Source organism: Thunnus thynnus, chromosome 2, assembly GCF_963924715.1.
Source record: "Thunnus thynnus chromosome 2, fThuThy2.1, whole genome shotgun sequence".
NCBI lineage: Eukaryota > Metazoa > Chordata > Actinopteri > Scombriformes > Scombridae > Thunnus > Thunnus thynnus.
Window position 1 is genome coordinate 33,564,211 of NC_089518.1, and position 12,166 is coordinate 33,576,376.

The following is a 12,166-nucleotide window of genomic DNA, read 5'->3' on the forward strand; positions in this document are numbered from 1 at the left end:
TCAGCCTCAACAAAGCCCTGTCTCCCACTCCTCAGTCATTTGACGGTTTACCTGTTCCCGTTTGTCCTCCCAGCATTTGCTTCTGCAACCAGCTACAACTTGCGATCACCATAGAAAAACAACCCTATGGTTTAGATCGAGCACGCAATTCCTGACAAACAAAATAAGGCCAAAAATCAGGTATCAACATCCCTGGTGCCTTGTCACTGTGTACTACCTCTGAGCCCTCCAGCCTTTTCCTTGTCCACTGATGTAATTTCGGTCATTCAAATGTTCCTTTGGCTGCCTTATTATATCTGCAGTTGCAGCCAAAAGTTCTCCTCCTCTGTTGAGTGCAGCCTAGAATCCTCCAGCTTTGCCTTTTCCAAAGAAGGCATGTTGTCCTTCAGTTTTTCCTTGTACCAACCAAGCCCTGCCTCCCACTACCCAGTCGTTTGAGAGTTTACCTGATCCTGTTTGTAGCCTCCCCAAGCTCCTCTATTGTCTAACCTTGTGGTTCTTCAACCACAGGAGCTGCTGTCCTTCTAACCTGCTATGACCATAGTAAACCTCTCTTATGGCTTAGATCAAGAAGGCCATTCCTGAAAAGGATTTTTTAAAATGTTGTCACTGTGTACTACCTCTGAGCCCTCCACCTCTGCCTTGTCCACTGATGGCATGTTGGCCTTTGAAATGTTCCTTCCACTGCTTGATTATATCTGCAGTGAAAGCCAGTAGCTCTCCTCCTCTGTTGAGTACAGCCTAGACAGCCCTGCCTGTCCTTTCTCAGTCTTCTGAGAGGTGATTTGACACAACCAGCTTGAATCAAGTCAAGCTTCTACCTCCTCTTCCCAGCTGCAGTCCTTCTGGTCTGCTCATACCTGTCTGTTGTTGAGTAGTTCTCCTCTTCTGCTGAAAACATCCTCGACAAAGCCCTGCCTCTTGTTCTTGACAAACCGTAACCTCCTCTAACTCCTCCGAAATCCAGCAAAAAGCTGTAGCCTTATGAAAAGGTCTGCTCCAATTTAGATCAATCAGGCCATTTGTCAAAAATATGTGTTAAACACACAAAAAATATTTAAGAAATAGCTATGTGACTGCATGGCCTCTCAGAATTGATTTTACCTATCAGTCCTCCAATTCTGCTGATCCTTGCGTGTTGCCAGTTCTCCTGCTCTGTTGAGAACAGCCTGGACAAAGCCCTGCCTCTTGTTCATCAGTCCTCTGACTGATATCATAACCAAAACATGGCCTTAACTAACTGTAAAAGTCCTGATTATCTATTGCTCTGTTCCTCCCTCCTGTCAGTACATTGAAGCCTCCTCTGAGAAATGATAATTTTGCACTGATTACATTAATGACCACTACCAGAGCCAAAAATGAGACTGAGTCCTCCAGCTTTGCCTTTTCCAAAGAAGGCATGTTGTCCTTCAGTTTTTCCTTGGACCAACCAAGCCGTGCCTCCCACTACCCAGTCATTTGAGAGTTTACCTGATCCTGTTTGTAGCCTCCCAAAGCTCCTCTATTGTCTAACCTTTTGGTTCTTCAACCACAGGAGCTGCTGTCCTTCTAACCTGCTATGACCATAGTAAACCTCTCTTATGGCTTAGATCAAGAAGGCCATTCCTGAAAAGGATTTTTTAAAATGTTGTCACTGTGCACTACCTCTGAGCCCTCCACCTCTGCCTTGTCCACTGACGGCATGTTGGCCTTTGAAATGTTCCTTCCACTGCTCGATTATGTCTGCAGTTAAAGCCAATAGCTCTCCTCCTCTGTTGAGTACAACCTAGACAAAGCCCTGCCTGTCCTTTCTCAGTCTTCTGAGAGTTGATTTAACAACCTGCTTGAATCAAGTCAAGCTTCTGCCAAACTGTCCTCCTCTTCCCAGCTGTAGTCCCTGTAGTCTGCCAATAACTATCTGTAGTTCTTCTCTTCCGCTGAAAACATCCTCGATAAAGCCCCGTCTCTTGTTCTTAAGTATTCTGACTGACTGTAGCCTCCTCAAACTCCTCTCAACCCTAACAAAAGCTGCATTCCTCACACTGAAACCATAGCAAAACTCTGCTCTGGTTTAGCAGGTGAATCTTTAAAAATATAGTAGTTCTCTTCTGCTAAAAGCATCCTAGACAAAACCTTGACACTTGTTCTTATGTATTCTGGCTGACTGTAGCAATCTCAAACTCCTCCCGAAGCCAGAAAAAGCTGTAGCCTGCTGAAAGCACAGAAAAGGTCTTCTCCAATTTAGATCGAGCAGGCTATTTCTGAAAAATGTGTTAAACAAACAAAAAATGTTTAATAAATATCCCTGTGTCTCCATTGCCTCCGAAAAATGATTTTATCTATCAGCAAAGAGTACTGACAAAACTGTGTCGTTGTAAAGACCTGATTATCTCCTTCCCTGCTGTCACTACCTTGAAGCCTCCACTGAGAAATGTTAAGATTTTCTGCATAACTTTGTGAGCAAATTAAATGATTTACTCTCTGTATTCCTGGTGACTATGCAATTCTTACCAAATCTTACGCTGACCACCTCTGACATGAAATCATCATCCTGCTCATTAGACATAGTTCTTCCTTGTCCATATCTGTAGTTGATGTCAGTGGTTTTCCTCCCCTACTGAGCTTAGCCTCAACATGACCCTGTCTCCTACTCCTCAGTCATTCACCAGAACCTGTTAGTGTCCTCCTTGAGCTCCTCTTGCAATCCAGCTTTCACTCCGGCAACGACAGAAGCTATAGTTCTTCTGTTCTGCTGATATTTGTCTGTTGCTAGTTCTACTCCTCTGTAGAGTACAGCCGAGACAAAGCCCTGCCTCTTGTAAATCAGTCTTCTGACTGACTTTGGTATCCTCAAGTTCCTCCCAAACTCACCAAAAGCTGTTTACCTTGTTCCCTGCTGAAACCATCATTAAAGCATGGCCTTAACTAGCTGTGAAAACCCTGATCATCTATTGCTCTGTTCCTCCTTCCTGTTAGTACAGTGAAGGCTCCCCTGAGCAATGTTGATATTTCGCACTAACTACCTTAACGGCCACTGCCAGCGCCAAAACTGAGACTGAGTCCTCCACTTCTGCCTATTCCAAAGAAGGCATGTTGTCATTCAGTTTTTCTTTTACACCAACTAAGCCCTGCCTCCCACTCAGTCATTTGACAGATGACCTGATCCTGAGTGTAGCCTCCCCAAGCTCCTCCAACACCGCACCTTTTGTTTTTGCAATTACAGAAGCTGCAGTCCTTCCAACCTACTATCACCATAGAAAAACCTCCTCTATGGTTTATATCAAGTAGGCAATTCCTGAAAATGTTTTTAAGCAAAAAACAAACAATAAAAATCCAAAAATAGGCATAAATATTCCTGTTGCCTTGCCACTTTGTACTACCTCTGAGCTCTCCAGCTCTGCCTTTTTCACTGATTGCATCTTAATTATTCAAATGTTCCTTCCACTGCTTAATTATATCTGCAGAAATGTTAATTTTGCACTGACTACCTCCAAAACTCCAACTGAGTCCTCCAGCTTTGCCTATTCAAAAGAAGCTGCAGTCTTTCTGGTCTGCTCATACAGTGCCTGTCTGTTAGTAGTTCTCCTCTTCTGCTGAAAACATGTTCAACAAAGCCCTGCCTCTTGCTCTCATGTATTCTAACTAGCTGTAGCCTACTTGAACTCCTCCTAAACCCAGCAAAGGCTGCACTCTGTCTATCCTGCTGAAACCATGTAGCAAAGCTCTAGTTTATATCAAGCAGGCCGTTTCTGAAAACTATGAGTTAAACAAACAAATAATATTTAAGAAATAGTCCTGTGTCTCCACTGCTCCACTGCTGTTCATCAGTCTTTTGATTGACTGTGGCATCCTTAAGCTCCGCTCCATCTCTAAAAACCTGTTGTCCTTGTTTCCTGCGGAAACCATAACCAAAGCATGGCCTTAACTAACTGTGAAAAACCCAGATGATCTATTGCTCTTTTCCTCCATGCTGTCAGTACATTGAAGCCTCGTCTCAGAAATGTTAATGTTTTGCTGTGACTACCTTGATGCCCACTGCCAGAGCCAAAATTTCATGTTAGCCCTCGAGCTTAAGTTTTGTTATGTTGATATGTGGTATATTAAATCAAGCTTACCTCGTAGGCAAAGATTTTTAGTTACACTATTTAGAACTAGTATCTGAATGTCAGTTACATTATTTTCTTACCTAATACGATGGCTGAAGATTGTCCATTTTTCATGAAACGGCTTCACAAGACAGTTTTCTGATATTCAACACATTGGAAGTGAAAAATGTTTTTCTTTAAGTGAGCTAACTTTGTCTCAAAAGTTTGTAAAATCAGGTGTTCGAAAGCCATTATCAAGTTTACAGGTGACACTGCAGTGAAAGTCCTCATCAGCAACAAATACAAGATGGCCTGCAGAGAGCAGCAACCTGACCCAAAACACTCAGAAGACAATGAATGCTGCAGACAAAACCCCGTCTTCATCGGGTTTCTGGGTGTCTAAATCTCAGAAGACCTCTCCCGGACATGTAACTCTTCCAAGAAGGCACAACAGGAGCTCTACCTGCTGAGAAGAGTGAAAAACACCCACCTGTCTCTGAGTATCCTGGTCAACCTCTATCACAGCACTGCACCAGAGCAACTTGCGTCATGATGTTTATGACTGTAATGATGCATGATAATGATGATGATAAAAAATAAATCACAACAGAAATAATGTTATTGTTTCATTGTATTGATTCACATTTATTAGTGTACATTTTATTCATATTTTATCATGTAAGTTAAGAAGCTGTTAATATTGTTTGTCTTCCCATAACTTCAATCAATCAAACTGCTTATAAAAGTTAAATAGGGGGACTTAAAGTAAAATTTTACCCTTGTCATAGCAGGAAAAGCACATCATTAACATCCAATTCATGTGTCCAAGGAAGACATACTGATGACATACGTACAAGTAGGAGTAACAATTGTAGTAGTGGTAATAATAAAATATTAGATAATTAAAATATTTAAAACATTTTTAATACATGATATTACAGTAGACATATTAAAAATACTTGTCCTTTAAAACTTCTCTGTTTGCAGGTTATAGGCAGACATCAGAATATGACATTATCTGCTACAGCAACAGTCACATTGATGCAACCACTGTAAACTTCAATGTGTGGGATAAAAGAAAGATAACATGAGATGACCTTGTCACAGCTGAAAAAAATGCCTTCACACAACTTCATAAGTATCTTTTCAAAGACTAAAATTGCTAAATATAATATTATAAAATACTACACTTCCTGCACACTTTGTGTAAAATATTTGAGTCTAAGTGGTTATATTGAGGAACAATGTTCCTAGGTTAATTTTGACTGTTAGTAGTGCAGCAAAAGCTGCCATAAAGGGTAAAACCTCTGGAGTAGCTAAAATCCTTTTTTACAGTTTATATTGAGAGACTTTCAGAGATTCTGTGTCTCTGAGCTGCAACCATAGTTTCTGTTCAAGCTGCCTGTATAAATTCAGGGAATTAGCTACAAAGAAATAATGTCCCATTTGTAAAAGAAAATCCTAAAAGAATTATCCAAGAGTGGACTTTGCACTGCAGTTAGCTGACTCCTTTGCTGGGAGACAGAACTTTGTATCATCTGAGACAGAAAAAAGACAGAATAAACTAAACTAAACTAAATTGTTCTGCAAATTGTTCTTCTTGTGAACGCCACAAGATGGAGACAAATTACACGTTTTGTTCACAGTCATTTTGAACACTGGATATTTTATTTCCAGTTTGTCACTTTTTTCAATGCATATTATTGTTAAAACTCAGTTGTCCAAGACACAGATTAGTACTGAGTTTAATACATCTTCATCATCTTTCTCCCTGTGTTGCAGAAAACCTCCACTCAACTGAGAGGATAGTGTATCTATATTATTTGGGGTTTTTTTTCTTCCTACCAAACACTTTACACCACAAACATTTCACTGTTAAAATGCAAATCAGGGACATCAGCATGACTGACACTAGTAACAGTGTGATTACATCGATGGAGTGGTACTGAATCCAAGACATCTTGTAGGAGTCAGTCTTTAAGTGAGCTGCTCCCTTGTGTCTCATGACAAACTCGATCCAGAACATGGCTCGGTCCAGAGGTTTCAGGGGCTGGTCTCTGTGCAGCCTGGACAGCTCCTGCATGTTCTCCCTGTAGGACGGCTGGTGAAGCACCTCCTTCACCGCCTCCAGGAAGTTGTCTTTGTGTAACGTGTTGATGTCCAGCACTTTGGCAACGCCCCTCGCTCTCATCCTGAACAGGTTATCATCCTGGTCAAACATCAGAGGAAGGCCGACAATGGGAACTCCGTGGTAGATGGCCTCTTGAAGTCCATTGGTGCCTCCATGAGCCACAAAAACTCTGGTCTTTGGGTGTCCTAAGAGGTCATTTTGGGGCAGCCAGTCCAGCAGCAGGGTGTTGTTTCCCAGGGTGGACGGTCTCTTCCCGGTATGCCTCCAGATGACCTTCTGAGGCAACTGTGCAAAAGCAGCAGCCACATGTTCTGCTATATCCTCAGGGAGATTCCCCACCAAGGTCCCCAAGCTCATAATAATGACACCGTGCTCTGCAGAGCTCTGGACAAAGTCCTCCAGATCTTGAGAAAGCGCTTTGGAGGGTTTACACTGAAACCCGCCCATGTAGACAACATTGGGCATGGTGGGACGAGGGAACTCAAAGGTGAAGTCAGTTCTCATCAGCCAAACATCTGCTGCCTGAACAAGCTCATCATAGTGGACATCAGGACCGAAGTGACGGTGGACAAATGGTGTGTAGTGAGAGTCTTTTATTATCACCTGGACATTAAGTACCATTAATGAGAAGAAAACATTTTTCACCCTTTGCCAAAAACTCATCCTATCAGTCAGTTCACTGCCTGGTATGGGAACGTATGAGAGCGGTGAGGGAGCAACTGTGTGATGTCCGTCTTCCATGACTGTCCATCGTACATTCAAGACCAGAGGCAGACCCAACCGATGAGCCAGAAGAACCCCTCCGCCAAGGAAGGGGTCAGTCAGAACAACATCATACTTGGCCTCTTGGAAGAACTGCATCAGTTTAGCATCCTCAAAAATCTTCTGCAATTTATCAACCACGGCTTTGTGAACACGATCCATCATCACCATAAATTCGTCTCCAGCTTTGATGAAAGCTGAAGTTGAACTATGGACCTCACGCCGGAGTTGCAGCATTCTTGCTGTAAAATTATTCATGTTGTTCACATCAAATCCAGGAGCAACATCGAGGGTGATTGACTGGTAGTGATGGGACTCTGCTTTGATATACCAGCTGTTTTCAGGCCGGATCACTGTGATGTTGTGACCTCTGGAGTGGAGCTCTTGGATGAGGACTTTCATGTTGACCCAGTGGCTTCCATCCACAGGGAAAACAAGGACTTTCCCTCCATCAGCACTAAGAAGAGAGCAGAACAGTGCAGCCAGTGTCACCAGTCTCAACTGGATCATCTCTGAAGTGAAGCTGGAACCATAAAAACAAGGAAGAGGTGCAACTTTAACAGGATGACTTTAAATATAATACTGTGATCAGGAAGGTTTTAATGTTAATTGTAGATTTGCTAATATCAACAGTTTGAAGTTCATTGTTAAAATAGTTAAACAGAAGATATGAAGAAACAGAGATTTAGAGACGGTTGAACCTTCTGTCTCTTTAACTTTCTATTCTTAAATCTTCCACCAGAGAGCAGAGTGTCAGTAAGACTCCCAGTTTCATGCTGTTGTTTTAAATAACAGAATAAAGTCAGTCACATCAGATGAATTGAGCTGGTTGCAGGTTGCACAGTTTCTCCATATTTGTTAATTTCCGATTCACCTTTATGATATTTATAAACATCATGACATATGTCAACATATTTTTCAGTGACTTTTTTTCTGTGATAATAATAAATGACAGTGAATGTCTTTTCTTGAACATTTGATCACATTTTGAAATTCTTGGATGCCTCAACAATTACTTTATTGTTTCAATCACACCAACAGATTTTCATTTAAAGGAACTATAAACTCAGACACAATAAATGTTTAAGAGATGAGAACAACTCTTGTACCTTTTGACATAAAATTACATTTTACTGGACTGAACATCTGTCATATCTGACATGTTTGCTCCAGTACTTTGATATGAAATGACTCTGCTCCTACATGCACACGTTCCTCACAACTCTTCTATTTCTTCTGCAGAGAGATAAATAAGTCAAACATCAGTTTGTGCTTCTGTACGTTTTGGGATACCTGCAGTCTGAAAGGCTGAAGGTTTAACACTTATCAACAAGCTCAGTTTGCACCTTGTTGTGAATATGTGATGCAACCTGAGTGACAACGTCTTGATTCAATGACAATAATTCATGTTTTACTTACAGTGGAAAGGTGTTGTACAGCAGATTAACAGTCTGTTTGTCTCAGAGTCGGCAGCAGATCTACACTTCTCACTGTCGTGTGACTGAAAAGTCTTACGCTGAATGTTGTGTAATGTCCTAATCAAAGGTCATCATTAAGAAGTGACTTTCTCTCTGAACAGACTCATAAAACAGATCACTGTCACTGCAGTTTTTACATATCAGAGCATTTATTGAAACAAATGACCAAACAGAGAAATGTTAGTTAGAGTTTGAAGAACATTTCCTGATGGTTATAAGAGACACAACAAAACCAGAGAGCTCAAAGACTGTAATGTTGACACCTCTTGTTTCTCTGTTATAGACTGTTTTTCTCCAATTAACCTTCCTGAATTAACGATTTCTTCATCCAAAGCATCAGCCTGTCTCTTAGACCCCATCCCAACTAGGCTGCTTAAGGAAGTCTTACCCTTAGTTAGCACTTTTTTTATTAAATATGATCAATATGTCTTTAATAACAGGCTATGTACCACAGATGATCTCCTAACTGCATCGGACAATGGACTTTTCTCTGTTCTTGTCATGTTAGATCTTAGTGCCACATTTGACAAAATTGATCATCACATCCTATTACAGAAACTGGAACATTTAATTGGCATTACAGGAACTGCATTAAGCTGGTTTAAGTCCTATTTATCAGATTGATTTCAGTTAATGATGAATCCTCTATGCACACAAATGTTAGAATTCGTTAGGAGTTCCACAAGGTTCTGTACTTGGACCAATACTATTCACCTTGTATATACTTCCTTTGGGCAATATTATTTTGAAACACTCCATAAATTTTCATTGCTATGCAGATGATACCCAATTATATCTATCAATGAAGCCAGATGAAACCAATCAGTTAACTAAACTCGAAGCATGCCTTAAGGACATATAGACCTGAAAGACCTGCAATTTTCTGTTCAGAGACTTTCAGAGATCCTGTGTCTCTGAGCTGCAACCACAGATTTTGTTCAATCTGTCTGCAAACATTCTGGGAACAAGCTAAAAACAAAAACTCTCCCATTTGTAAAAGAAAATCCTAAAAGGATCATCCAGAAGTTGGCTTTGCACTGAAGGAACTATTGGACTTGTTTGCTGGGAGACAGAAAGCTGAATCATCTGAGACAGAAAAAGGAAAAAATAAGGTGAAGATGGTGTGTAGCAAAAATCAAGAAGAGCCTAAATTGTTCTGTGAGGATGAACAGAAAGCTGTGTTTCCTGTCTGTGAGTTTTCTCTCCACCAGAGTCATAAGGTGGTTCCTGTAGAACAAGCAGTCAGTGACCTGATGGACCAGCTGAAATCTGACTTAAAGTCTCTACAGGACAAGAGGAACAAATACAAACAAGTGGATTAATTCTCCTGGTTATCAGCATCTTGTTTTTAGTCAAACAACATTGTATAGTAGTATATATCCACCGTACCGAATGCTTTGATTGTTTCTGTTTTGTGACAGTTACAGTTGTCAGTTTTAGATTTTTATGTTCTCGGGTCTTTGAATTCAATTCAATTCAATTTAAGTAGTGCCACATAGTTTTTATTCCACATGTATGTCAATCAGAAAAGGAGATACAGGTTGTTTCACTTTCTTTACAAACATCTATCAAATAGTCATGTGTCTTTACAAAAGGTAAAATCTTAAACAATTATACAACCAGTTTTTGCAAAACATGATATTTTTATTTTATTTATGGTTAAATCTCAATTTCTTCATTTCAAAACAACAAATTTCTTAATGAAACTGTTTCAACTTCAGTTTTCAGAACACAGTCTCATAATCTTTGTGTCACCTCTTCAACATTTATGTACAGTTCGAACTTATTTAGTTAATATCTTGGAGAAAATTGTACTTATACAATTGCAATCTTTCTTAGACTCACATTGCATTCTTGAGGTGTTCTAGTCTGATTTTAAAGCCTTTCACAGCACTGAACCTGCTCTTTTAAAAGTTTTTAACAATCTTTTAATAGCTACTCACTCTGGGGACTCTGCCAGATTCTTATCCTGTTAGGTCTCACAGCTGCATTTGATACAGTAGATCACAGTATCCTCATCTCTCACCTGGAGCACTGTGTTGGTATTAAAGGTACTGCTCTGGAGTGGTTCAGGTCGTATTTACCTGAGAGAAGTTTTTCTGTCAGTCTAGGTGACTCTGTATCCTCCTCAGTGCCTCTCCCTTGTGGAGTCCCTCAGGGTTCTATTCTCGGCCCAATCCTATTTTCACTCTACTTGCTCCCCCTCGGGTCCATTTTAAGAAAATATGGCATCTCATTCCACTGCTATGCAGATGACACACACATTTATTTTCCTTTGAAACTGAAAGACACAAACAATTTAGAACCACTGTTGGACTGTCTTAAAGATATCAAAAATTGGATGGCCTTAAATTTTAAAACTTTTAAGTTTTAATCAGAACAAAACTGAAGTCCTGATTTTTGGACCCAGTGGTGCCTGCGATGCCCCTCATATGAACTTGTGCTCCCTGGAACCATATCTGGAACCCTTATCCTTCTTATCATTTAATGACTTTGACAGGGTCATACATGCTTTTATCTCATCCTGGCTTGACTACTGTAATGCCCTTTACATTGGTGTTAGCTAGGCTTCCCTCTCTTGCTTACAGCTGGTCCAGAATGCTGCAGCTTTCACACAGGAACACACGAGCGAGAACACACTTCCCCTGTACTGGCTTCCCTCCACTGGCTCCTAGTACATTTTAGGATTGATTTTAAGATTTTATTGTTTGCCTATAAATCATTGAATGGACTAGCTCCAACCTACCTCTCTGACCTCTTACAACCATACATCCCATCAAAGTCACTCAGGTCTGCTGACCAGCCGCTTTTCGTTGTGCCACGATCAAGGTTGAAGCACAGGGGTGATCGTGCCTTTGCTGTTATAGCCCCCAAACTCTGGAACAAGTTGCCTCTGCATATTAGACTGGCTCCCGCACTGCCTGTTTTTAAATCCTGTCTTAAAACTATTTTTATTCCTTGGCTTCTAACTCGGTACATTAAAACCAAGAAATGTCTCTTTGTCTGTTCAACCAGTCTATGCATCTTAATTGTGTTTTTCATGGCCTTTGTTATCATCATTGTACAGCACTTTGGTCAACTGTTGTTTTTTAAATGTGCTTTATGAATAAATTTGATTTGAATATTTCCTTTTGTAAAGTCACATGACAAATTAACTGATTGTATATAAAGAAACCTGAAACAACCTCATACCACCCTGATGAAAGCTAAATAGACAAAACATGTGAGTAATAAAGCGTGACATATTAGAGAATAGTTGTGCAACCTGTTTATTTTAATGGAGTCGTGTTAATTCTCACACTGGTCTGTACCTCACTGTGTGTGTCAGATATTGAAACAGTCAGAAAAGGAGGGAAAACTTTATTAAACAAATCCTCAGATGATAAAACTGAATGTATATGTGTTTACCCTCCACTACTTCAAGACATGAACATAAACTCTAAATGAGGCTGTTCAATTTAAAAGAATCATTTCTAACAGTTTCCTCCAGAAATATATCTGTTTTCAGTTAAGGTTAAGTTTCTTCATTTAAGGTGTCAACAAGGATTGTGATTTAAGTGTTGTGTAAAGGTTATTTGTATGTCGGCGTTCATCATTTTAACTTGAAAGATTAAAGTGAAAAACTTGAAGTTGTCTATTTTTTAATTCCGTCTGGTTCAGCAGTAAGTAGCAGCAGTTCACTCAACATGAGAAGACTTTGTTCTTTGACATGATATCAAAGGTAACCCACT

General features: G+C 40.2%; 1 protein-coding gene across 1 annotated transcript; it reads right to left on the reverse strand.

Moving 5' to 3' along the window:
* Nucleotides 1–5,883: 5,883 nt before the first annotated feature.
* LOC137171780 (UDP-glucuronosyltransferase 2A2-like) lies at nt 5,884–7,474 on the reverse strand. The gene has a single exon (XM_067575907.1). The coding sequence runs from the start codon at nt 7,465–7,467 to the stop codon at nt 5,884–5,886; it is 1,584 nt and encodes a 527-aa protein (XP_067432008.1). The 5' UTR covers nt 7,468–7,474.
* Nucleotides 7,475–12,166: the final 4,692 nt, after the last annotated feature.